At 43.5% G+C, this 22,868-nt stretch overlaps 1 protein-coding gene across 1 annotated transcript in view; it reads left to right on the forward strand.

Moving 5' to 3' along the window:
• LOC126482158 (sodium-coupled monocarboxylate transporter 1-like) overlaps positions 1 to 22,868 on the forward strand; it is a 101,636-nt gene that overhangs the window by 39,088 nt on the left and 39,680 nt on the right. Inside the window, exons 6-7 of the mRNA XM_050106134.1 lie at positions 7,312 to 7,425; positions 16,151 to 16,259. Coding sequence (XP_049962091.1) covers positions 7,312 to 7,425; positions 16,151 to 16,259 — 223 coding nt within the window. The remainder of the gene's footprint in view (positions 1 to 7,311; positions 7,426 to 16,150; positions 16,260 to 22,868) is intronic.

Here is a 22,868-nt window from a genome sequence, read left to right on the forward strand (position 1 = left end):
TACTTGGAAAATAGGATTGACCTCTGCCCTCTTGATGACAAGGGGGTAAAAGCTGAAGGTTTTTAGATGAGGTGGTAGGAGAGGAAGGAAGAAGTTTCAGAACCTTGACAATGTGCTGGAAAGCAACAGGTGCGGTAACTGGAGACGCAGGAACTGGAGGGGCAGTAAGACTTGGCATCACAGCAGATGTCAGGGAAGACAGTGGCCAACACGTGAGGTGGCTGCGTCCGCTGACACGATACACCTATCAAATACAGCGGATAGCCGCTTGTCAGTCGCTCTCGCGTTTGGTCTATGAAACCTTTCTCTACGCACCATTCTAAGTTCGACTTTACTTTTGTGCTTAATGGATTTTGCCCACACTCTGGACCGATTTATAAAGCTTGTCGACCATATTTGCCTTTGGATTCAAAAACTTCCATGAAGATATAATTCAACATGTCGCCCGTAACCAGACAAAATCGACAGATAAAGGTAATTTACACCAAGGAAGTGTGGCAGGACCGTTACTATCTACAATGTGTGTAAATGAAATAGTAGTAGCTCTTTAAGGCTGCTAGCAGATGGTGCGGTTGCATATAGGAAAGTACAGTGCTAGAAGACTGTGCCGATTTGCTGAATTTCCCGCAGAAAATTGATGAATGGTGCAGTTTCTCGCAGTTGACCCTGAATATGAATAAATGTACGACTTTCGCAAACATAGAAAATAAATCCACCGATGTGGATGTATACTTCCGTATAATGACCGACTGAGCGAATAGTGTCTACCGTAAAATATCTAGGAATACCTATTCAAATCGACCTTAAGTGGTACGACCACATAAAACAAGATGGCTATTTATACCCGAAAACCGAGCGAGATGGCGCAGTGGTTAGACACTGGACTCGCATTCGGGAGAACGACGGTTCAATCCCGCGTCCGGCCATCCTGATTTAGGTTTTCCGTGATTTCCCTAAATCGCTCCAGGCAAATACCGGGATGATTCCTTTCAAAGGGCACGGCCGACTTCCTTCCCCGTCCTTCCCTAATCCGATGAGAGCGACGACCTCGGTGTCTGGCCTCCTTCCCCAAACAACCCAACCCCAATACAAAACAAACAACAACACATACCCGAAATCTATATATGCTAGAGCAATAAAAACCAATTGGAGTGCGAGTGACTGCTGTGTGCCGCTGTTTCCTTATATTCTACGGTCGCTGTGCACAACAGTTCCTTATGGAATCAGAGTTGGTACAAAGCAGGAAAAGCAGACGCCAGACTGAGATTCATAGGAAGAATTTTCAGAAAATGAAACTTATCCACGATGAAAGTGGCTTATAAGGTGATAGTTCGACCAATTCTTGAGTGTTGTTCAACAATATGCTATCCCTGCCAGGTACGTCATGGGATCGTTTTGTCAGTGCGAGACAGTTACAGAGACATTAAACAAACTTCAGTGGCAGACGCTACAAAAGGGGTGTTGCGCATCACTAAGAAGTTTTCTAGTGAAAATCCGATAGAAAACTTTCCGGAAAAAGCCGGAACACACATTATCTCCTGCAAAATACATATCCTGAAATAACCACAACACGAGAATTCGAGATATTAGAGATAATACAGAACTTACCGACAGTCATTCTTTCCATGCGCCATTGGCAAGTGAAACAGAATATGAGGGATCAGTTAATGGAACCAGAAGCCACACACCGTTAGGTGGCTTGCGGGGCATGATGTAGATGTACACTATGTGATCAAAAGTAGTCGAACACCTGGCTGAATATTACTTACAAGTTCGTGAAGCCCTCCGTCGGCAATGCTGGAATTTAATATGGTGTTGGCCCACTCTTACCCTTGATGACAGCTTCCACTCCCACAGGCATACGTTCAATCAATTGCTCGAAGGCTTCTTGGAGAATGGCAGCCCACTCTTCACGGAGTGCTGCCCTGAGGAGAGGTATCGATGTTGATCGGTGAGCCCTTGCACGAAGTCGGCGTTTCAAAACATCCCACAGGTGTTCCATAGGGTTCAGGACAGGATTCCGTGCAGGCCAGCCCATTACAGGGATTTTATTGTAGCGTAACCACTCCGCCACAGGCCGTGCATTAAGAACTGGTGCTCGATCGTGTTGAAAGATGCAGTCGCCATCTCCGAATTGCTCTTCAACAGTGGGAAACCAGAAGGTGTTTAAAACATCAATGTAGGAATGTGCTGTGATAACGCCAAGCAAAACCACAAGGGATGCAAGACCCCTCCATGAAAAATACGACCACATCATAACAACACCACATCCGACTTTTACTGTAGGCAGATGACGTTCACCGGGCATTCGCCATGTCCACATCCTGCCATCGGATCGCCACATTGTGCACCGTGATTCGCCACTCCACACAACATTTTCCCACTGTTCAGTCGTCCAATGTTTACGATCCTTACACAAAGAGAGGCGTCATTTGGCATTTACCGGCGTGATGTGTGGATTATGAGCAGCCGCTCGACCACGAAATCCAAGTTTTCTCACCTCCCGCCTAACTGTCGTAGTACTTGGACTGGATCCTGATGCAGTTTGGAAATTCTTTGTGATGGTCTGGATAGATAGCTGCCTATTACACATTACCACCCTCATCAACTGTCGGTGACCTCTGTCAGTCAAACAGCAGAGGTCGACCTGCACGCTTTTGTGGTGTACGTGTCCCTTCACGTTTCCACTTCACTATCACATCGGAAACAGTGTACCTAGGGATGTTTAGGAGAGTGGAAATCTCGCGTACAGACGTATAACACAAGTGGCACCCAATCACCTGATCACTTTCGAAGTCCGTGAGTTCCGCAGAGCTCTCCATTTTGCTCTAAATGGTTCAAATGGCTCTGAGCACTATGGGACTCAACTGCTGAGGTCATTAGTCCCCTAGAACTTAGAACTAGTTAAACCTAACTAACCTAAGGACATCACAAACATCCATGCCCGAGGCAGGATTCGAACCTGCGACCGTAGCGGTCTTGCGGTTCCAGACTGCAGCGCCTTTAACCGCACGGCCAATTCGGCCGGCCATTTTGCTCTCCCACGATCTCTAATGACTACTGAGGTCACTGATCTGGAATACCTGGCAGTAGGTGGCAGTACAATGCACCTAATATAAAAAACGTATGTTTGTGGGGGTGTCCGATTACTTGCGTTGTTGTTGCGCCCGTTTTCAATTTTATATCACTTTACGACGGTTGGGTTACATATCCATCCACTTTTACACATCGAATGATGTTCCAAAAGGGTACAACGCGCCACTGATATAAACCATGACTGTTTTTGTTTTGAAATTATGTAGATGAACGTCGCTTCAAGTCAGTTATTCACCGTGTGAATGTTATGGCGTTAGTGTGGTACTGAGTCAACTACTTATCGGAATTCAAGAACTACTGTACCCACCCAAATTTCGAAAAATGTGAGAATTATCGCACAATCAGCTTAACAACCCATGCATCGAAGTTACTGAAAATAATAATACCGGGTGATCAAAAAGTCAGTATAAATTTGAAAACTGAATAAATCATGTAATAATGTAGATAGAGAGGTACAAATTGATAAACATGCTTGCAATGACATGGGGTTTTATTACAACCAAAAAAATACAAACGTTAAAAAAATTTCCGCCAGATGGCGCTTCATTTGATCAGAATAGCAATAATTAGTATAACAAAGTAAGACAAAGCGAAGATGGTGTCCTTTACTGGAAATGCTCGTTATGTCCACCATCACTCCTCAACAATTGCTGTAATCGAGGAATAATGTTGTGAACTGCACTGTAAAGCATGTCCGGAGTTATGGCGAGGCATTGGCGTCGGATGTTGCTTTCAGCATCCCTAGAGATGTCGATCGATCACGATACACTTGCGACTTCACGTAACCCCAAAGCCAATAATCGCACGGACTGATGTCAGGGGACCTGGGAGGCCAAGCATGACGAAAGTGGCGGCTGCGCACACAATCATCACCAAACGACGCGCGCAAGAGATCTTTCACGCGTCTAGCAATACCTTGCGTCTAGCAATACCATGTCATTCCAAGCATGTGTGACAATTTTTACTTCTCTATCTACATTAATCCGTGGTTTATTAAGTTTACAAATTTATACTGACTTTTTGATCACCCGGTATAAGAAGAATGGAAAAGAAAGCTAAATATTTGCTAGACGACGATCAGTTTGGCTTTACGAAAGACGATGTCACCAGAGAGACAGTTCTGACGGTGCGGTTGACAATGGAAGCAAGATTGAAGAAAAATCGAGGCACTTTCATAGGATTTGTCGACGTGAGAAAGGCGTTAGATAGTATCAAATGGTGCAAGGTGTTCGAACTCCTGAAAAGTTGGGGTAAGCTATACGAGAAGACGGAATGACGGAAATAAAAGACACGTTCAAGAGGGGGATTAATATTCAAGTTGAATGATATCAGTGATACGATTCGTGATGACAGTGCTATCCTCAGTAAAAATGGGGAAGAATTACAGGATGTATTGAATGGAATGAACAGCTAGTAAGTACAGAATTTGAATTGAGAGTGAATCGAAGAAAGAAGTAATGCGAAGTAGCACTAACGAGAACAGCGAGGAACTTAATATCAGAGTTTGGGATAAGAAATAGGCAAACGAGTTGTGCTATCTAGTCTGCAAAATAATTCATGACGGACGGAGCAAGGAGGACATAAGAAGCTCATTAGCACTAACAAAAAGGTCATTCTTGGCCAAGAGAAGTCTACCAGTATCAAACGTAGGTCTTAATTTGAAGAAGAAATTTCCGAGAATGTGCTTTTGGGGCACACCATTGTATAGTAGTGAGACACGAAGTGAGAAAAATAGAAGAGAATCGAAGCCTTCCTGATGTGTTGCGAGGGAGGAATGTTGAAATTTAGGTAGACTGGTAAGGTCAGGAATGAGGAAGCACTCCGCAGAATCCTCGAGGAAAGAAGCATATAGAGATCAATGAGTAGAAGAAGGGCCAGGATGGCTGAACATCTATTAGGATATTAGAAAGTTACTTTAGTGGTCCAAGAGGGAGCTAGAGAGAGAAAAAACTGCAGATGAAAACAAATTGGAACACAGAAGCGCTAAAGAAACTGGTATATGCATGCATATTCAAATACAGAATACGGCGCTGCGGTCGCCGACGCCTATGTAAGACAAGTGTCCGGCGCAGTTGTTAGAACGGTTACTGCTGCTACAATGATAGGTTACGAAGATTTAAATGAGTCTGAACGTAGAATTGTAGGCTAGTTTGTGTACCCTTCATGATTGCACGACACAAAGCTTTACGCCTCACCTGGGCCCGTCAACACTGACATCGTGCTGGTGATTACTGGGAAGTTGTTGCCTGGTTGGACGAATCTCGTTTCAGGTTGTATCGAGCGGATGGAATTGTACAGGTTTGGAGACAACCTCAAGAATCCATGGACCCTGCATGTCAGCAGGGGATTGTTCGCTGGTGGATGCTCTGTGCTGGTGTGGGGCGTTTGCAATTGGAGTGATATGGGACACCTGATACATCTAGATACGACTCTGACAGGTGACACGTACGTAAACATATTGTCTGATCAGTTGCACCCATTCATGTCTACTCTGCATTCCGACGGACTTGGGAAATTTCAGCCGCTCAATGTGACACCCCACACGTCCAGAATTGCTTCAGAGTGGCTCCAGAAACAATATTGTGAGTTTAAACACTTCTGCTGCCCACCAAACTCCCCGGACATGAACATTAATGAGCATGACTGGGATGCCTTGCAGTGTGCTATTCAGAAGAGATCTCCGGCCGCTCGTACTCTTACGGATTTATGGACAGCTCTTCAGGATTCATGGTTTCAATTTCCTCCAGTTCTACTTCAGACATTTCATATTGCGGCACTTCTGCGTGCTCGCGGGGTACCTATACGATGTTACGCAGGTGCACCAGTTTCTTTGGCTGTTCAGTGTATAACCGTCATGTAACTGAGGACGCCGTTTTCCATGTGCTACCAGTCGGAAGAACTAGAAAAAATACTTGATCAAAAAGGTGAGGAAAGCCCTAGATGGGGATTCTGACTGCATTGAGCTCACTGGACGGCATAATTCTGTACCCTGCTAAAGGACGCGCGTGATAATAGCTTTCTTTTGGACACTGGGTAGTGTTTTGTACAAGTGATCTGCGGTATGATATCATTAAAATGGAAGCTAACGCAGCTTCATGTTCTGCATAGAATGCAATAGGGACACTATCGGTCAACGTAGAAATATTTAATTTCAGTGATTTTATCTGTTTCTCACTCATTTTCTGTGCTTGTTGGAGAAGTGAAATGGGGGAGTACTTTTGTGTCTTCCATTGTAAAGGAACATTTGATAATGTACCGGGTGATCAAAAAATCAGTATAAGTTTGAAAACTGAATAAATCACGGAATAATGTAGACAGAGAGATACAAATTGACACCCATGCTTGGAATGACATTGGGTTTTATTAGAACCAAAAAAATTCACAAGTTCAAAAAAGTCCGACAGATGGCGCTTCATCTGATCAGAATAGCGATAATTAGCATAACCAAGTAGGACAAGGCAAGGATGATGTACTTTACAGGAAATGCTCAATATTTCCACCATCATTCCTCAACAATAGCTGTAGTCGAGGAAAAATGTTGTGAACAGCACTGTAAAGTATGTCTGGAGTTATGGTGAGGCATTGGCGTCGGATGTTGTCTTTGAGCATCCCTAGAGATGTCGATCGATCACGATACACTTGCGCCTTCAGGTAACCCCAAAGCCAATAATCGCACGGACTGAGGTCTGGGGACCTGGGAGGCCAAGCATGACGAAAATGGCGGCTGAGCACACGATCATCACCAAACGACGCGCGCAAGAGATCTGTCGGACAATTTGTGACTTTAGTTTTTTTGGTTCTAATAAAACCCCATTTCATTCCAGGCACGTGTCAATTTTTACCTTTCTATCTACATTATTCCGTGGTTTATTAAGTTTTCGAATTTATACTGACTTTTTGATCACCCGGTATATCAGCATTTTTGTTATTTCTTTGCACCACTCAGACGAATTCTGCTTGAAGATAACTAACGACGAATTTTTCCCCCTTAAAGATAACGACTCTAACGCTTAGCGGCGTATTATGTAAGTGATTATTTTTGTTTACTTACTAGTTTTAAACTTCAAAACGCCAGTCCTTTTTGGACGTAAGAATTAGTCGTTGCATTTTGAATACTTTTCCTGCATATTTTGGATTTGCCACGACATGACTGGATACTAAATGTCTTTTCGCACTTCCTATGCGCAAAATGACCCCAGACCCCTTCGTTCGGAGCTCCTTCTGGGCAGTGGTGATCGGCGCGACGGGGTCTTTCGTAGGAGGCTGCGCTGTCCACCAGGGCATGGTACAGAAGTTCATGTCGCTGCCGGACCTGGTGGCTTCTCGAAAGTGAGTTCTCCCAGAGGACGAGAGGTACCCACATCCGTAGCCAATATCAGTAGCGCAGTCCTGTTCATTGGCACTAGACTCAAGAGGTGGTTTGTTCATATCTCCATTGCTGAATGTACATAGAAATTTTGCCGCTAGTATCTAGCTGGGAATGGAGAGGAGACAGCAGCGTGAAGTTTCAGATCGCCAGACTTCGCACATTTGTCCTGAATCAACTCCACATCCCTCCGCTCTGTCTCATAGAGGCACCTGACACTGTTGATGGTAATCGGTCCGTCATATTGGATGTTCAGCCTGCCCATCCCTTTGAAGGTATTCTGTAGGAGTTGGATATGTGCCAGCACCAGATTTCGTTCTGTCCCTAACGTACCTAACAATATACACTTGACACTACACTTTCAACCAATAATCAAAGACTTGAGTTGGGGGAGCGCAACATCGAACTACCTTCAAAAATGTCTAGCTTAGAACGACAGTGCGGCATACTCTCGATGATAACTTCCCTAAATTTATGGGAATTTAGCAGTAAGATATATGAAAATGGGTGAAAGTTCTGTATACGAAAATGGAACACTATAGTAAAGGACATGGATTTTTCCAAAACGTTAGTTTTGTGTTAGTGAATCCCATAGGAGAAATGATCTTAGAATTCCGTGATAAGTTTCAACGACTTACACACAGTACTATGACACAAATCATTTATCACTTGGGGTAAATCAAAAAAATATCACAAATTATTTCTTAGATTTAGGAAACAGATAAAAGACATAGTGACCTAGTTCTAAAACTGTACCTGAGGAAGGGTAGATGGGAAGCAATATTGTAAAGAAGACATCCCATACTATCAAAAGGGGCTATGCTTAAGAGATCACGAGCTCGTGAGACGTTATTACTATGGTGGACATAATGGCCAAGACATTCTGCTAGAAATTGTGGGAAATAAAGATGTCTTGAATTCGTTATGAGAATTACTTCAAGTAAATTTATTCATGTAAAATTTAATTTAAGCAAAGCAGACAACATGAATTTCTAAAATATTCCAGTACACTGGAAAACAAGGAGAAATAAAGATTGACATGTTTTCGTAAGCATGGAAGGCAGGTTGCATTGCACAATATTTGTGAGATGTTAAATTATTCAAAAGGAGAGTGGCCAGTTGAAAACAGAATTAAAACGAAAAAGTAACTACCTAAAAGTAAACTTAATCACTGAAATCTTCAGTAATCTTGGAGTAACATAGCCAACACTAACAAAAATGTGCATAAAAAGTCACAGTAAACTCTACATGAAAGAGTTCACAAGTGGCATCGAAACATTAAAATGTTGCATAAAGTGGAAAAAATGAACGTTTAAATGAAGAGCGAGATATATGGCAGTGTGTGACTTTCATAGAACACTACGGTTTATGACTCAGTCAATATAGTAGAAGTCAGTGAGTCATCTTGAAACCAGGGCATAATTTGGTAGTAAAGCGTTTAATACGCAATTCAAACTCAGCATCGTATGTTCATGGAAACGTCACCAAGCTTACATTTATGAGTGAAAAATAAAAATGAAAACTGCACGATGATATTCATTTGATAAAAAGGTGTCAAAAGTAAACATAATCAAATTTTAGTTGAGGATATGGCGAAAAACGTAGAGAAAATTGTGTTATACTGCAGAAATGCACGTTCATTGAAATAAAAAGAGATCTTTGATAAGGATACATTATTTTTCAGTAAAGGCTATCTTGATAACTCTATGGGGTGATTCTTATTACCCTTCAAAAACCTCCGAAGTGACTTAGATGACAATGAGACAAGTAAGTGTTTTATTATAAGGCACGTGGGGTCGAAAGTGCTGGGAAATACCCCAAGAGTCACATGTTCAACAGCTCTCATCATTTTTGAGGTATTTCCTTACATTTGCGACCTCATGTGACTTGCCTAAGCATCATCTATGTCGCTTTGATGGTTTTGACCTTTAATAAGAATCACCCTTTAGAGTTATCAGGATAGGTTTTAGTGAACAATAGTGTATGCCTTGTCGAAGATCTCTCTTTAGTTCAGGAACGTAATATTACTACCCTACAAATTTTTCTCAGTGCCATCTACGTCGTTTAGGGGTTTTTTAAACGTTAATAACAATCACTGTGTATGCTATGTACACAGGTTGAAGAAAGGGAAGTAATACTTATCGTGTTCGGTTTCACAGCTAATGGCATACTAAGACTGTTAATTTCTCACTCTGGCTATTCAGAATAGTTTGTGGTTCCAGTGGACGCATACCCTCTGGGCGTCAGAAATGCGTTACAACCACATAAGCGTTCAATCGTCAACAGATGAGGTGTCCTCAGGTTTCGGGCACCCATCTACCAGGCCAGCACTGTGCTCTCGGGCTCTTCCAGGCTAGGACTATGCTGCCGGGCATCATTATTCATCAGATAAAATTGAGATCCATACATCTGCATCCCTGCAGGTATGCCAAAACACTGTGGCTAGCGAACAGTCACGGGAGGGCAGCTGGGCTGCAACCAAGTCGTGATCTCGATCTCTGCTACGGTGTTCATGCGGTAGAATAAACTATCCAAAAATATATAATGCAAGCCCACACTCGCAAGTAGGATCATCATCAGACGGGTATGGTGAAGGCTATTAAACTTCAAAAATGGCAGGGACCTGGTGCGACCGGAGTGGTTCTGATGTCTCTGAGCATTATGGGACAACTTCTGAGGTCTTCAGTCCGTTAGAACTTCTTAAACCTAACTAACCTATGGACATCACACACATCCATGCCCGAGGCAGGATTCGAACCTGCGACCGTAGCGGTCGCGCGGTCCCAGACTGTAGCGCCTAGAACCGCTCGGCTACTCCGGCCGGCGCGACCGGAGTGGTGCTTGGGTATTTTAAGAAGATTCTCCCCGCCCTATTTATGTACCAGGTGCGGTTCCAGCGGCCGGAACGGGTGCAGTTCGCTCGAGGTGAGATACATGGTACAGTCGCACTGTCGTGACCGCCACCTCGCATTGTTGTGGCCAACAGTTATTTTCGACGTCAACGAGCAATAACCAGTCACAGACATGAGGTGGCAGCATTAGCAGAAGAGGGTGTCAGGGGTGCGGGGTGGGAAAACATTGCAGCCGTTGTCGTAATGCGGAAACCGAGCGAATTATCTGACGTCCAAAAGCACATGATCATTGGAAAATTGGCCAAGGGTGGAAGGATTTCCGAAGCGATTAACTTTGCAATCTGTTCGCATGCCGCCGTGCACGACAAAATGGCGTTGTCCCAAACTGGCGCCATGGCTTCTGTAGTAAACTGCGGGCCGTAAACGACAGGCATGAACGACAGCTGTGGAGATGTGCACTGGCGAATAGACCTGTTGATGACGAGCACCTGACAACCCAGATGACCCATGGCGGTACCATGGTGTGTCCTCAACGACCGTTCAGTCACCGTTGCCATTTGCCTCCGTGGCAAGTGCCTGGTTCGTGCACTTATTTATACTGTTGTTCATGGGCAACGAAGGCTGGAATCTGTAAGTCTCTACCGCAGCTGGACGACCAATGTGTGGAGACAGGCTGGCCTTTTCAGATGAATGATGATTTATACTGCATCAAACAAATGACCAATAGCACATACAGCATGCAATGTCTTAAAGCAAAAACCGTGCATGCTTTATGGGATGGGGAATGTTTTCGAGGCATTCCCTGGCTAATATCTTCATTTGGAAAGGCACAATGGATCAGCACATGTATGTATCTATCCACATGTACCCCTATATGCAGTTTGTTTTTCCTAGTCACAGTAGTATCTGCTAGCAAGACAGTCTAACTTGTCATACAGCTCATAGTGTATACACGTAGTTCGAAGATAACGACCATGAATTTACCGTACAGCCATGGCAATTTAAGCCCAAACGAGACTCAATGGGACCACCTCGATCGGGATGTTCGGGCCTAGGATCCTCAACCGAGGAACCTTGCCCAGCTGGCAACAACATTGGAGTCTGCATGGCTTCACATCTCAGTCGGTCACCTCCAGAACTTCATTAGCTCTCTTCCTGTACAAACCGCAGCGGTCCGCACTGCAAAAGATTGTTACGCAGGCTTTTGACAAATGGCTGTACTAATGTGACTGGACACTGTATGTAATGATAGTCATTATCCATATTAAAATACTATAACAGGATACTATTCGTCTGCTCCACTCATGTTACAGTTGTCGCCACGAGTTTCATTTGTGAAGGGACTAGTGGGTTGCCCAGCTCACAGATCAGCGCCTCTCGAAGGCGGTGACAGGCTCCTTAAGGCAGACGTACTACCAGCTGCCGTCAGTTTTCTACTTAGAACACGTAGGATGGCTGACTGCATCCATTCTTTAATTTTCCAACGATTTGACTATGCGTAATATCATCCAAATGTTTTGCGTAATACCATCCAAATGTGTCTGAATATCTATCTTCCTTTCGTGTGACAGGGTGAACAAAATGCAAACAACTCGTGGTTAGAGTCACTGCCAAAGTTCTCTGCTTCACTATCTGTTACAGGTGAGCAAACAGTCATGTAGTACCATAAAATGCATGTAATATGTTCAGAGTTATTCTACCACTCTTTAGTTTGTACAGTGCTCTCGTGACGTAATACGTGTAGATAGATCTTGAGGATACATTAAGTAATGGATGTTAGTGTAGCTAAGTAGGAATAAAGATGAATACCTTTTTCAAAGATGAGCAAAAAGTTGGTGATCATAATTAATCTTAATATGATGTAAAAAAATTTTGTAATGTATCTCTTGGATGTGGAACAGCCGACCACTTCAGTGGAAAATATTTTCCAGAATCGTAAGAAAGCTACAGTGGACCATAAACAATTCTCACAACTTTCAACGGACATTATAACTCTCACCAGTGGTATAAGAAAGATTTTGCCAGACCAGTTAAATTCAAGTTGAGTTGCAAATACACTAGCAGAAAAAAGTCGCAACAACAAGATGGAGTTGTTCGAAGTAAACAGAAGTTAATAAACGTGTTTCTAGATCTGAAAGATTTCTCCATTCAGTTTAAGCGTCAGTCGTGTAAGAATGCGTTAGTAGCTCCACTTCCAGGATGCAAATCACGTTTGCTTTAAATACACGCTGTAAAGCTCATGAGCGTTGGTTACCTTTGTGACTAGACTTCGTAAGCTGATGGTGGTCAATAACGCCTTTAAGGCAACAAAGACGCCAGTATCAACACCTCACAGAGTTTCAAAGACGTAAAGTAATAGGGCTGCGAGAAGCTGGATGTTCCTTCTGCGATACAGAAGAAAGGCCTGGCAGAAATGTAGCCATTATATATGACTGCTGGCATCGGTGGTCACGAAAACGTATGGTCTCAAGAGGACCGAGTGTGGACGTCTACGTGGCACTACCAAGAAGGAAGAATATCGCGTTCGGCCCATGGCTCCGGCACATTTTACTGTATGTGCAGCAGTTGGCACCACAGTGACACAATGAACTGTTACAAGTCGGTTACTTCAGAACAGCTCCAAGTAAGACGCACTACGAGGGCTGTCCAGAAAGTAAGTTACGATCGGTCGCGAAATGGAAACGACTATGAAAATCCGATAAAGCTTTGCAAAGATGTGTTGGGCAGTGTCTCTAGTATGACTCTAGGTAGAATTACGTCGCTCTTTTCATTCCTGAGCTCTTAGTGAGCGCGTGAAGATATTATAGAAAATAGTGTCTCCCGCCAAGTACGAGGGCCTGGTGAGAATTTTCCCCTGAAGCTATGCAACCAACATTACATGACTGTCGTGCGGTTTCTTCTTCAAGACAATTCTCAGCCTCATTCTGCAGGGGCAATGAAGATGTTCCTGCATCGTTTCAATTGGAAATGTTTGGTTACCCACAATACAGCCCGTAATTGTCTCCCACTGAGTTTCATCTCTGCTCAAACGAACCGCTGGCTATGAAGACAACATTTTGTCACAGACAATGAGCTTTAGGCCAGCGTAGAGAATTGGCAGAAAGCACTGGTGGCTGCCTTCTAAGATGAGGGTATTGGAAAGTTGGTACAACGCTACGACGAATGTCTGAGTCAGAACGGCGACTACGTAGAGAAGTAGCTGAAAGGTGTAGGTAACTGTTACAAATGAAACATTTCTGATTTTCACTGTGATTTTCATTTCTCGATCAATCGTAACTTACTTTCTGAACAGCCCTCGTATATCGTACCTTTCGCTCAGACCAAAACACCGCTATTTGCAACTTCAATGGTATCAAGCGAGAGCTCGATGGAGGTCAGGGTGGAAGTCTGCTGTTTTTTCTGATGAAAGCTGGTTCTGCTTCGACGCCAGTGATGGCCGTGTGTCCGTTAGAAGAAGGCCAGAGGAGTGCCTGCAGCCAACTTGGTGATAGACACACTGGATCTACACCTGGCGTTATGGTCTGTGGTGCAATTTCGTATGACAGCAGGAGAACTCTCGTAGTTGTCCCAAGCACCTTGACTGCATATCTGAAAGTCAATCTGATGATTCGACATGTGCTGCCATTCACGAACAGCATTCCTGGGGGTGTTTTCCAAAAGGACAACGTTAGCCTGCATGTCGCTGTTGTGACACAACATGCTCCACACAGAGTCGATAAGTGGCCTTGGTATGTTCGATCATCATATCTGGCTCAGATCGATCACATATCGGACGTCGTCGTACGACAGCTCCAGCGTCATCCACAACCAGCATTATCAGTCCCTGTATTGAGCGACCAATTGCAAAAACATGGAACTCCCTTGCACAATCAGACATCCCGCACCTCTAAAACACAGTTATCTGCATTTAACTTTTGCAGTAACTTATCTCGCACTTACGTTAACATTCCATGGAATGTTTATCACTTAAATATGTTACCTAGACAAAAGTATTGCCGAAATTTCGTGATCCTACATTAATTAGTTTTTCGTGTTGCTATTTCTTTTCGATGTCCACGTATTTTGTATTGGTAGAGCATTTGCCCGCAAAAGGCAAAAGTCCCGAGTTCGAGTCTCGGTCCAGCACACAGTTTTAATCTGCCAGGAAGTTTCATACCAGCGGACACTCTGCTGCAGAGTGAAAATCTCATTCTGCATGTATTTTGTGTTTTGCGCAAAGGAAAGGAGCATGAAAACAAAAATCTTAGCAGGCATTACGATAATAGCCTAAATTTTATACATCTGGAAAGTAGCTGAAATGGCTTGCGAATGTGCTACCATCAAAGGCGCACAGGTTGTACAATACTGGTACAAAATTAATAGGCAAGATGCTGAAACTGAAGGTTTGTTTGCCGTACTACACAAAAGAAAAAGCTAGAGGCTTCCGAAATCTACTGCATGTGAGCATTGCTAAAAATTAACGATTCATATCGTATAAAGTGAAGCGGTATCACAAAGAAGGAGTAAAGGCATATGATAGGCATAGGAACTACAGTTGCTAGGATTCCTAGGATACGCGAACCGATGTAGTAGTTTACTAGAAAAATGGAGAGAACAACGAAGAGTGTCAAACAGAAAATCGAGGATGGGGTCAGAATTGCAAATACTTGTTTTGCTTGGATAGGAAAACTTGGGTGACCACTGCAAAGCAAACAACAAATTCAAATGTGTGTGATTTCCTAAGGGATCAAACAGCTGAGATCATCGGCTTACACACTACTTAAACTAACTTATGCTAAAAGCAACACACGCAGCCATGCCCGAGGGAGGACTCGAACTACCGACGGGGGGGGGGGGGGGGCGGGGGCACGCATTCCGTTACATGGTGCCTCAAACCGCGCAGCCACTTCGCGCTGCTACAACACTTTGACAGTAAGTTGGAAAATTCTTGGAAGGTAATAGCTCTACTGCTTAAAATTTATGACGACGCTTTCTACTTATAAATCTTCCGTTAGTGCAGCTGTAGTTTCTAAAGCCACCTCAGAAATTGATTTCATTCATCTTCCACGTAACGTGATTTACATTAGAACTACATGTATGGTATGGGAATTTCGTGCGAGATGCATTCTGTCTACTATCCCCGAAAGAGAGCGAGAGCACAGGAGTTTGAATATCTGCAGAGGAATGGGATATTGTTTCTGGGCTTCTTATTTTAAAGGTGAATACTACCTACAGTTAAAAATGGAGGGGATTTAAGCCCTAACGTCCCGTCAACATGAAAGTCTTTTCAGTCGGAGCAACCGTTCGACAAGTTAATGACAGTAAGAAAATTCGAAGTGTCGATGGGAACCACTCTTATTTTGACTAGAGAAATCACCGGAATCTTACTTGAGCATTGTTATCAAGGACGACTTGTGGGAGTCGGGAATATTAACCAGGCCCCCAACAGGTTCCGTTCTGTAGTTTGTTTCTGACTAATTGATTACACGTGTTAGTGAAGCAGTAAACACCTGCTTACTAGAATTTTTTTACAAAAGTACAGGAAACGTCGCAGTCGAGACGATATCAGTTTGTTTCCTTGGACCACTATCGATTTCCTTCTGTCCTTACCTTACAGAACGGGCAATGTTACTAGCAGTCGCATGAAGTTCATTTGTATCTAAGAGAACGGATAACTGTGCAAATAATAGCTGTAGTATTTGCTGCGTGCTGCATCCATACAAGTTTATCTTAGAGACAACTTATCACCGTTAGCAGGCGACTCGTCTACATTCGGGAAGCAATGAAAAATGTTGAACAGTATTTAATCTGTTTGTATAGAAATTAATTAATTACTAATTTAAGCTTCATTTCGCAGGACCCTGGCTGGCTTCACCTTTGGCATAATCCTCATGAAGGTCATCAGCGTCTTTACTGGGTTTCTGCTCTATGCCACCTACCGCGACTGTGATCCTGTTAAAACCCATGTAAGTGCTATGCAGTATTTAGAAATCTTCTGCCTCAAATACTTTAGTTGAATATTGTTAGCTTCGTGTGTCAGTGCATTATCTCATGATTTTAGATATATGAAATATTTGAGCTTGAATTTCTTGCGTAAGTAAATATATCTTCTGCTCCTTTCGGTAATGGATTACTGTCTGATATTCTTCTATACTGATCGGTTTACGGCATCATGACAAAAATAACAATTAAAAACTATTCATTAAGTAGCAGATGATGCTCTTACGTTACATCTACATCTACATACTTACTCCGAAATCCACCATACGGCGCGTGGCGGAGGGTACCTCGTACCACAACTAGCATCTTCTCTCCCTGTTCCACTTCCAAACAGAACGAGGGAAAAATGACTGCCTATATGCCACTGTACGAGCCCTAATCTCTCTTATGTTATCTTTGTGGTCATTCCGCGAAATGTAAGTTGGCGGCAGTAAAATTGGTATTGCAGTCAGCCTCAAATGCTGGTTCTCTAAATTTCCTCAGTGGCGATTCACGAAAAGAACGCCTCCTTTCCTCTAGAGTCTCCCACCCGATTTCCTGAAGCATTTCCTTAACACTCGCGTGATGATCATACCTACCAGTAACAAATCTAGCAGCTCGCCTCTGAATTGCTTCTATGTCCTCCCTCAATCCGACCTGATAGGGATCCCAAACGCTCTAGCAGTACTCAACAATAGGTCGTATTAGTGTTTTATAAGCGGTCTCCTTTACAGATGAACCACATATTCCCAAAATTCTACCAATGAACCGAAGACGACTATCCGCTTTCCCCACAACTGCCATTACATGCTTGTCCCACTTAATATCGCTCTACAATGTTACGCCCAAATATTTAAGCGACGTGACTGTGTCAAGCGCTACACTACTAATGTAGTATTCAAACATTACGGGATTCTTTTTTCTATTAATCTGCATTAATTTACATTTATCTATATTTAGAGTTAGCTGTCATTCTTTGCACCAATCACAAATCCTGTCCAAATCATCTTGTATCCTTCTACAGTCGCTCAACGTCGACACCTTCCCGTACACCACAGCATCATCAGCAAAGAGTCGCACATTGCTATCCACCCTATCCAAAAGATCATTTATGTAGACATAAAACAACAGCGGACCTACCACACTTCCCTGGGGCACTCCAGATGATACCCTCACCTCCGATGAACACTCAACATCGAGGAAAACGTACTGGGTTCTATTACTTAAGAAGTCCTTATAGACTAACTGAATATCCGTCGCTACTAGAGTATTACTTTGTTCCCATCTTCTGTTATTATATCTCCTCCTTCCCCATCTGCCTGTCCCTGCTTCAAAAAAAATATTCAAATGTGTGTGAAACCTTATGGGACTTAACTGCGAAGGTCATCAGTCACTAAGCTTACACGCAACTTAACCTAAATTATCCTAAGGACAAACACACACACCCATGCCCGAGGGAGGACTCGAACCTCCGCCGGGACCAGCCGCACAGGCCACGATTGCAGCGCCCAGACCGCTCGGCTAATCCCGCGCGGCGTCCCTGCTTCATTCCGTCTGTGTCGATCTCCTCCTGCCCCCTCACTGTCTCTCTCCTCCACCCTTCTTTCTGTCCATTTCCTCCTCCGACAAGCATCGATGTTTTTCTTCCCTCAAAGTTCGTCTCCTCTCACACTTCTAATTCCAACTCCTCCCCCTTCCATGTCCGGTCTTCTCATCCTGTGCCTCATCCTGTCCATTTCCTCCTCCCTCCTCTTTCCTTCATCCACCTATCACCACCTCTACTCTCTCTCTCTCTCTCTCTCTCTCTCTGTTAAACTCCTCTTTCCTCTCTGTGGCAGTTTCCTCCTCCCCCTCTCTCTTCATCCGCTCCTACATCCTCTATGTGCTTATCTCTTCCATCCGCCTTCTCCCCCTCTTTCTTTTCCTTGTCTGCCTTCTCCTCTCCCTTCTTTTTGTCCATTTCCCACTCCTATCTCTGTATCTATTCCTACCACCTGTCTATTTCCTCCTCGCCCAACCCCCCCTCGCACTAGCTGTCCATCCCCTCATACCCCCTTCTCTCTCGGCGTTATCAGGATTACCCCAGTACTAGCCTTGTAATTCTTCCTCCCACAGTAATTGATTTCAGATACCAACTAATATGTGGACGGAATTCGATGAAATCGTTCCAGGGATTTAGGTGACCTTTTTACGTGAGGAAAATGTGATGAAGACTGTGGAAGGCGACTGCCATGTCAGTACCAGACAGTTGGCCCACCAGTACAGGGTAAGCCAAATGACCGGGTGGAACATTCTCCATGACAACTGTTAAAACCATTATCACTTACAGCGTGTGCAGGGCTTACTAACGACAGATTTTGCACATCGGCAGCAGTTCTGTCACTGGTTTCTTCTCCAGGCAACCACGATTCCGAGATTTGCGTCATACGTCCTTTTGACAGACGAGGCCATCTTCAAAGAGTGACATTTCAACTTTCTTAACAGTCATCTGTGGGACAGTATGCGAAATCCCCATGGTATGGTGACAACGAATCATCAGCATCGGTGCAGCTGGAATGTGTGGGTCGGGATAGTTGGCGACCGTAATTTGAGACCAGTTTTCCTTCCACGTCGCCGGAACTATCGACGTTCCTTGCGGTTGACTTTGCCTCCCCTGCTGGAAGAGATGTCATTGATGATTCGAAGGGTTGGGTGGCTGCCACATGACGGTGCTCCAGCCGACATCGCCGTTAACGTCCGGACGCACGTCAATCGTTTCTTCCCTGGTCGATGGATCGGACGAGGGGGTCCAGTTTCATGGCCTGATCGTTCACCGGATGAATACCTGTGCGATTTCTGGTTACGGAGCCTTCTCAGGAGTATGATGTTTGCAGAATCAAATCCAGGTATGGAGACACTGGAGCAGCGTATTCATACTGCCTTTGATACTGTTCAGATGCAGCCTGGACAATGCGAAGGAATGAGGCAGAACTCGCTACGACGAGGACACTCATGCATTGAGGTACATGGACACCGTTTGCAACTCATACTGTGACTGCGGCTACCTGGTACAGCGCGTGTTAGACCGCGGTCTCTATAACGAAGTATGACTGAATAAATGGTCTCTATCTTGGAAAACCATGCATTTCTGGACATACGTTCATTAGATCTTTTTTGTTCCTTATCCTCTCATCGATCAATCCCTAGGGTTTGTACACGGTGGAAAAAATCACCCTGTATTAATCTGCTAGCCATTGTTTAACTTAACGTCGTCGTGATTGTAGAAATATATGGGTCAAAGTCTTAAAGAAAAGAACATTTGTAGCACTCACACATCATAATTTTATGTTAACATCAAGCACATCACTCAAATTTACCACATCCGATACCACCCAAACTGTTCCAACGTAATAATTGCTTAAGTTATTGGGAAATAGAGGGATATACCGTCAAAACGCACTGTATTGTTGGAGAGAGTGTGTTCTCGACGCTCACAGAGCACGGATGTCGTCATGTACGGGTCGGTAATGTGGCAGTAGTGCGCAGAACTAATTACACAGACAGTATCACGGCATCTGACTACGACGAGTTCGTGTGCAATGGACGATGTGAAAACACTGAGAATTTTCATGTTCTGGACTTTTCACTTCTCTCATCTATGAGAATCCTCCACCACCAGTGAAAACTCCGTTGATTAGGATCAACAGTGAGTCTGCGGGCTCTAACTGACCGATGGACCACATGCGTAACAAATCACTACCAGGGTCAATGTTGGACCATCCAGACCGAAGCCGAGATCACTCAGAATAATTTCCTTGTTAGTGGCTATAGGTTTCACCGTCCCAGTAATGTAATTCTGTTCACCATACGCGAGAACACCGTCATAGGACAACCAGATTACGTAACAAAAGGAAGGTGCTGGGTTTGATGAGCCATGATTAAACGTTGGTACACGAACAGTGACGAAATGCCACGGTTGGTTCTCTGAGTTTCCTCCTTGTGTGTAGCGCGTTCGTTTTGAAACTCCCGCTTCGCGCTCTGCTGTTTCCTTATCTTAGTCAGCGGGTGCTGTGGCGTTGCTGCGGCCGGCTGCCTGCCGTGTTTTCGAGAGAGTCTCGTTTTGGAGGAGGGACTGTAATTGCTAACGTCTGAAAGCGATCAAAGGGGATGAGGCCTGGTTGTCCATTGGAACTCCTATCGTACGGATATCGTTGGACTTAAAGTAGGACATTTTGACCATTATTTTGCGTTATTTTAAGCGACTGGGCATTCCGGCGTCTGCAGTAATTCGGTGAAGATTATTTGTTTCATCGGTGTGTAAATGAATGAACAAGGAGCAGTTTATTTAATGTTCACCTTATGCTCGTGTTTGCGTATGCTGGTTTCGAGTGTAAATTTGACTCTCACCTTTGTCCGTTGATTTTGGGCGCATCGTCAAATACTGAATCCAAGTAGTGACTTTCAATTAATTAGCTGGGTTCTTCCTTTTCCTCGTCACGACGCGTGTTAAATGACAATGTAGAATTGTAGACGATAACTTGCTACCTCATTTGCCTGGCTTCAGTAACAGAGCCTAACATGCTAACTAATTAAGGCTTGTGGTAAACAAAGGTATTTCAGTATGTTGTAAATATTATCTGAAATGTAACTGATTTATAGTGCGGTAGTTGATTCTGGAGTATGAACGGACGGGCTGTAACGTCTACCGTGTAAGGAAATCCTGATAGTTTTGATTACCTTCTGACCAGGGTCCTTGCTCGACGCATGCCTTTAAATACGCCGCTAACCTGGGTAGCGTATGTTGTGACTATTTTAAATTAATCACTGCTCAATAGCCCAACACAGTTTGTCGGCAGTCAGAAGCCGTGCATGTGTTATTTATTCCTTTATTCTAGTCAATCTATAACCATGCTATTCTTAATTTGTTACTCTAGGTAGCCATTAAGTTGCCTTTTTGGGGGTGTTCAGATTGAGTGCGGGTCCTTTGAGTATAGATTTGTCAATTTCCAATTCGTTTTGTAAAGAAAGGAACTTATTGGAGGTTAACTGTCGCCGTAAGGTGTTGCGGACGGTGCTCTTTCCTGATATTCATCTTCGTGTTCTAGTCAGTGTGTAAATTTGCTAATTATTTTATCTTTACATGGAGTGTGCTTGCCTTGATATAAGTGACTGTTTCTTAACCAGTTTTTTAACTCGTCTACGCTCATATTTATATTTATGGGAGAACTTAAAATTTGTTCCCCTGTTGAACGTTAACTAGAGTGCAGAAAACTGAATGAGGTGTTTATTATTGTTATAGTGCTATTATCTACAAAGTGTAACACGCGACATTTTCTTAGTCTGATATCAAGTGTTAAAATAGTGCAAATCGTAGTGAAGCGATGAGCTTTTTAAGTTGTTCTCGTGATTTACTATCTCCGTATTTGTTAATCTAAACTCATATTTGTTTAAATATTGGAAGGAGATGCATGTGTCCCAGCACACGCAGATGGTAGGGTGAGAATGCATCTAACGGCTACATGCAATACGTCAACATTTCCCCACGCAGGCAGAAAAGTAGTGGTAGATCTTCACGATTCATCAGCCAAGCACTAATGCGTCTGCCATCGTTTCTCGCCAGCGAACAATAAAAGAAAATACTTCCCGGTCATGTACAAGCTCCTGCTAGCCTTCAGCCTCCATGAAGGCCCATGTACCTGCACCATAAAGTGCACCAACATAATTTGAGGAACATTCCATGGACAAGAGAATGCTTCTACGCTCCCATCCTCCTTGTCCCCAGAACTCAGTACTACCGCTTCTGTGATGCTATCGAGTTACTCCCATGTCCGACCAAATTTGGACATAGTGTTGAGCGGTCATCAATTAGAATAGCACTCCGGTTTTATTGGTCAATAGCATGTCTCCGTATGTGGAAAATAATTAATCTGATTAAACTTAAAATGTTTGAGACCCGGTTTCCACATACTAGGAATTCGGAAATGGGTCCATACATCTTATATAAATGGATGTTTGTTTCCACATGTCTTCCGAAACCATTGGACCTATTTCCCTCAAACTTTTTACACATATTACTTGCTGCTTAGAAAGAATCTGTGGGGGTAGGACAACCTACTTACCAAAAGCTTAGGGGTGGGGGTGAAAGAACAGTGTCGCTCACGACGCTTTAATACCCACACTTTAGAGAAACAGTATTTGAGAATGAGAAGACTGATTGATTTTCAACAAATTTTACATATTCTTTCAAGCCTTCATGCACCTTTTTTCGCGACAACGTCATAGAACGATGAAAGGAAAAAGATTATCGCTTACTGCATTTTGGATGTTCGTGCAGCAAAACTGTAGGATGAAGCATAACGTCTTGATATATTGCTTCTATCCTATTAACTGTATTCTCGACACGTTTTCTGACAGTATTCGCATATTCTAATGAATGAAATTGGAAAGTTATACCATTGTTCAACACATTATTCAGGAGATGTCGTAAATACTTGAATGCGTGCAAAGCTGCAACATCAAAGTAGTAGTTTTAGTTTACTACTTCGATGCTAGTAACTCTACTCGGCACACTTTTCAGACAGTATCCACACAGACCGTTGAATATAGCGACCAAAATA

The sequence above is a fragment of the Schistocerca serialis genome, chromosome 5, assembly GCF_023864345.2.
Source record: "Schistocerca serialis cubense isolate TAMUIC-IGC-003099 chromosome 5, iqSchSeri2.2, whole genome shotgun sequence".
In the NCBI taxonomy this organism is placed as follows: Eukaryota; Metazoa; Arthropoda; class Insecta; order Orthoptera; family Acrididae; genus Schistocerca; species Schistocerca serialis.